Source organism: Arachis stenosperma, chromosome 3 (genome assembly GCF_014773155.1).
Source record: "Arachis stenosperma cultivar V10309 chromosome 3, arast.V10309.gnm1.PFL2, whole genome shotgun sequence".
Taxonomy (NCBI): domain Eukaryota; kingdom Viridiplantae; phylum Streptophyta; class Magnoliopsida; order Fabales; family Fabaceae; genus Arachis; species Arachis stenosperma.
Window position 1 is genome coordinate 39,087,066 of NC_080379.1, and position 5,656 is coordinate 39,092,721.

Consider the following 5,656-nt stretch of genomic DNA (forward strand, 5'->3'; position numbering starts at 1 on the left):
AGTTGCACTTTGCACAATGGTATGAATTTTCTGCTTCCTTTAGGGAAGTGAAGCATTGTTTGCAACTTTTGTACCACCAACTGTTTTTCGGATCAATGGCAATGACGGTGCCAATCGTGACAAAGGTCTCGGCTTACAATAACCATACTTTAAATTTCATGAAGACATCGATGACATGTAAATAAACATGGAATCTATATGCACCTCACATGTCTCTTTTAGCTCAGATATGGGCTTATAAATGGAATTGTTGATGAGGTCTTCTTCAAGGGAATATGCTGGTTCAGCAACTATTTGGGGGACTTAATTCACAGATGGGACTCCTGATATTATAAGACTGCAAAGGATTTGATTAACCAATTTATACAATTTTTATCCTTGGGACCTGATGTTTTGGTCAATATTTTTAATATTATGGCAATGTAAAAATTCATACCTCTTTCGAAAGTCCTTCACCTCCTGAAAATCAGCATTGATGTGCATAATAAAATTGTGATTGGTATTTGATATACCCATTGTACCTGTCCAGGATTCCCACAAACCAAACACTGTTACGTAACCATTATGCAAGATACAAACTATGTGTGTGCATAATCTTGTATGTTATTTTTGTTACAGGTTTGACTAACCTTTGAAGAGATTGAATTTTGCAAATTGTAAAATTAGGATGTACTCTGTTGTTGGTTGTTCCTCCATATGCTTGACCAAATGGGTTGTAAATTCTTTCCACAGTGTGCAACGGATCTTAACCTTTTCCCTGCATTTAAATTGAACAAATAGTTAGAAATAAGGTTGGCCAAAGCATTACGACAGTTATTGACTGTAAGTTGGCATTATTTTAATAAGTTAGTAACATTGTTGCCTAAATAAAGTTATAAGACTAACTGCATATCATCAAGCTCTATCACAATGTAAATGCACTTCTTCTCATTCTTAGTGAATTCAATTATGTCACCCTTAGTAGTGAAAAGACCAATGACATTTGTGACAAAAAAATTAGTTAATTGGTATGATCCTGATTTCAACAATGCAAATTGGCAAGTCCGCACATGACATGTCATACCAATTAGATGAGATTGTGCATTAGTGTGGTTAAGGATTAATTCGTTTGGCACGAAGCAAAACACATGTTCAGGAAAGGTTGGATCCTGAACCATCCTCACTTGAGTATCCCTTTTGAAATATATTCTGCTAGCATGATTAGTAGCCTTGTACTTTAAATCATTCGGGGAGAGTGTGAAGTTGGAGATTGTGTATATACTCCCCTCATACACATCATGCTCAAACTGCCTTCTTTGATGGTTTCTAATTGAGCATTGGATGTGACCTCCCTACATAAAGATAAGATGGGTTCATTGAAAATTAGATTAATCTCTAAAGTTAGATTACACAAAACAAATGATAGAAAAAAGTTGTCAGTTTACCAAATGATCCATGACCACCAGCTTCAGCATTGGTTTTTGGTATTTTTGCTCTGCTATAGACAGTGACCAAATTTTAATAACCATGACCTTTATCCTATAGGACAGGGTGTCTTGAGATGCGTCGATGTCCTTGATGAGGTTGAAGGTGGTAGCCATTTGTAACAAAGAGATAAAGTGACTTTGGTTATAATAATTGGTGGTGGATATTGTTAAAATGGAGAGGAGTGCTAAATTTATAGCACAAATTTCTGGGGAGGGAAAGGTGGGACGATTCACAATTGTATTCTATGTGTGTACAATGAGAAAACGACAGAAAAAACATAAAGTGTTCCCTAATTTATTCAAATCTAACTCATGAAAGTACACTCATAAGACTATATAAGATAATGAACGTGCATGTCCCTTAACCAATGATATGAGGAAGTTCTATACTTCACAGAGGACGTCCCCTGATAATAATTATAAAATTTTTTGTCACTTCATAATTATTACACTATATAGTATATAGTATACGATATGATATATAATATAGTATACAATATATATAAATATAATATAGTATACAAATATATATAGGCATGAATATATATATATATTTTAAAAATTTTTATTGTATATATTTAACATATATTCATGCTTATGCATAGTATATATGATATAACATATTATATATCTAACATATTATAGTATATAATAAATGAACAATCGGATACGATATATATACACACGAAATATAATATCTAATATATCTAATATACTATATAGTATATTACATATAATATATACACTATATAGTATCATATACAATAAATATTATTTAATAAATTATAAATATCTATAAACTTGAACATATATATATAACCTAAAAAATTTTAAGTAGTAAACTAAGTAAACGAAGCAAACCACACCTTCATTCTTGAAAGTGAAGACCAGTGCATGAGAATCCACTCATACATCATGAGTGTGTTTGAAGCAAAGTTTACATAATAGTATTAAGGTGTGGTACATCTAACATGACACCTTCATTCACATACATGTGGACGCCGTCGTTTTGTAAATAGGTTTTTAATTATTAACCGATGAATGAATCAAGTAATACAATTTTCGGGCAACACTTCTTCATAGCAACAGTGTTAATATATGAATACTTTATTTATTATATATCATTAATTTGAGTATTCTTTAAGAAATGTAATCTCAAAATTCTTGAATCATGACAAATACGTACTGGAATATGAGTATGCTCCAAGAAAGGTAATGTCAGAATTTTCGATTCACGACAAATACATGTCGGAATAGTTGAAGTGTTAGCGACAATCTCCCTAATTATATTAACTGGAGACAATTTTAGAGTTATGGTGATGTTCATTACTTCCATAGAGAATTTCATTCTACACTTAATTGCTAAACATGAATGGATACTAACATTTCACTACAACAGTTGGTGAAACCATTCAAAATAACTTCAACCTAACATGTCTACCGACGTCACATAGTTATGTACATTGTGATTTCATCATCGATTGAAACACTTAGGCGCAGAACACTACCACACCGCAATCCATGCTCAACAGAGAATTTGTGCCACCCCCTTGTAAGGAAGGCCTCAGATGACCTAGAACTCCTCCAACGAAGCTTCATCACAATAGGTGGCTTGTGGAGTTCACAAATACGTACAATGTCTAGTCTTGGAGAAAATGCTTGGGCTGCAAACACCGAAGGAAGAAGCTGCACATACAATTATATAGATTTTTATTCAAGCCTTTGTCCATAAAACATATGAAAAAAGGATATTAATGCAAGGGATATGTCTCAACGAAGACTAACCATTGAATAATGGGTAGACTGGTGTTCAGAGATAACCCTCACAACTGAGTGAAACTCTGGGAGTGGAAGCAAAGGTGGAGACGAAATATTCACATTGGGGTTGGGTGGATTGGGACTATGAACATTGGGAGAGCTACCTCCATCATGGTTGACAGCATTAATGGTAGTGTTGGATGCATCCACATTAGCAACTGAAATTATAGGTGGAGGATATTGGTTTGTGGGTTGGAATATGTTTGCCATGGCAGGAAAGCCCGTCAATGACAGAAAGATCTTCATTGAATCATAATTTGGCTGAGCTAAAATCTGATTAGAATATGGCGTTGTTGTCGTATTATACAGAGCCTCTGGTCCAGCATAAATAGTATCTTCAACATAGTTTATGGAGTCCACTACACGGGTCGGGATAACATGAGCAGCATTGCATAGATCTTCAGGGTTTGAGTGGTTGCTTGCTGTATTTCAAGGTTCATTAGGGGATTCACCTAGCTTAGAAGAGATGGTATCTTGGATGAGCAGACTTGCAGAGGATGTGTGGTCTGAAAGTTCTATAATTCTATCCACACCAACCGATGGCTTGATGTCAATAGTAAGCTTCAACGGTGGAAAGCAGAGCACTTTAGTAACTATATTGTGGTCCCTGACCTCAATTATGAGAAATTTCTCCTTACCAACATAACAAATGCTCAACCAACCTCCTTCTTTTAGAACATACAGGGTAGCTAGGTTGTTGTAACCACAAACGATTACGGATGTACGGTGACACTTCTCAATTATAGCATCGACTTCATTTCCCGCAAAGTCATGGAATGTGATAAAGTTCGGTACAGCACCCCTGAATCTCCTAAAGAAAATGGATGAAATTTCACCCATGTCCTACTTGAAAAACAGATTCAGATGTTTATATGAGATACATGGTACACACGGAGACATATGAGACATGAGTATAAAGAAAGAAAGATGACTCATCCTTGAGAAGGTTAAAAGTAGATAGAAAAATCTAATTGAGATTTCATACCATGTCTGGATTGATCTCCATGTAGAAGTAACGACCCTGGTGGTGGAAGTTGTGGGAGCCCATGTCTTCTTGCATGATCGAATTTGTTAATAAGATCAATCGATCAATGAGAACAATAAATAAATGACAGATTCCTATGGAATTATCAAATGGTGTGATCTCCTATATAAGGCGGAACACAATATAGGAGGAAGATAACGTGAAACTTCCTCTCTCACGTGTACCTGAGGTGATAGATGAGTTGAAATATAATCCTTTAGGTTTTGGAATTTATAATCATGACACTTTGAAGGTGGTGAGGATGTCAGAGGATTTATATTCTCAATGAATATAAGAGGTATAGGATAAAGTGGATAACGACAAAAACAACATACATTGTTTGAGATATTATTATTCAGTATATTATTGAGTATATTGAGCATATAATATAATAGGATATAATATATTATGAGTCAACCATCCATATAGTAATGCATGATATACCATTCATGAATGCGCTAATGGCTGATAACATAAATTAAAAGAATTGGTAATGAGTATATTGATTGCTACGTTATATAAATCATGTTTATCTCAAAATATGAAAATTTAAAAACTTGTAAATCACCGCAAGTGCTAGAAGCAATGTAGTTTCCCGAGCACCCGAAAGACCCAGTAAGAAGATCATCCTAAGATTTCACACTAAAGAGATATATAAGGTTTTAAATATGATTTAGAAAGAAAAAAATTACTCTTAATAATATAGATGATAATCAGTTTAATGGGTTTACTACTTTTCTAAAATATTTAAAAATCTGGAATTCTCTATTCTGTGAGGGTTCAAAGAGAAACTGTTCCGGGATGGTCTATCGTTCAAATGAATGAATCAGTTAAAGCAATACTTCTACTAATTCTAGTATACTCAGAATTTGACTAACTATCATATATAATAATACGAAAAATTAATTTTTTCGTAATAAGCAATTTTAAGAAGTACAATAAAAGTATTGAGAGTGCATACAAATCTCCCTCCATAGAGAAATCCTCATAATGGGCTTCAATTTGAAAATAAGGAATGCATTAACTCAACTCCAATGATTTCAAACTAACCAATCCCATGATGGTCTATCGTTCAAATGAATGATTCTTGGAAAGTAATAGTTCTACGAATGGTAATATTATTTTGCAGTATTCAGCAATTTTAGAAAGTCCCTTAAAGGCGTTGAGAGTGGCATTGAGCAAAGTATGAAATGTTCTTCTCCCAATATATAAATCTCCCTCCATAGAGAAATTCTCATAATGGACTTCAATGTTACAAATTTTAATCCCCACCAGAGTGATAATCATAATTTGTACGTGCATTGATAAGTGTACATGGTATTCACAGAAAAAATATTTTACAAAAATA

At 33.9% G+C, this 5,656-nt stretch overlaps 1 protein-coding gene across 1 annotated transcript; it reads right to left on the reverse strand.

The window, feature by feature from the left end:
- Positions 1-2,610: 2,610 nt before the first annotated feature.
- LOC130968985 (uncharacterized) lies at positions 2,611-3,709 on the reverse strand. The gene is made up of 2 exons (XM_057894524.1): positions 3,252-3,709; positions 2,611-3,152 (listed from the first exon to the last, which is right to left on the reverse strand). Exons 1-2 carry the CDS (start codon positions 3,528-3,530, stop codon positions 2,913-2,915), a joined length of 519 nt encoding a protein of 172 aa, XP_057750507.1. The 5' UTR covers positions 3,531-3,709; the 3' UTR covers positions 2,611-2,912.
- Positions 3,710-5,656: the final 1,947 nt, after the last annotated feature.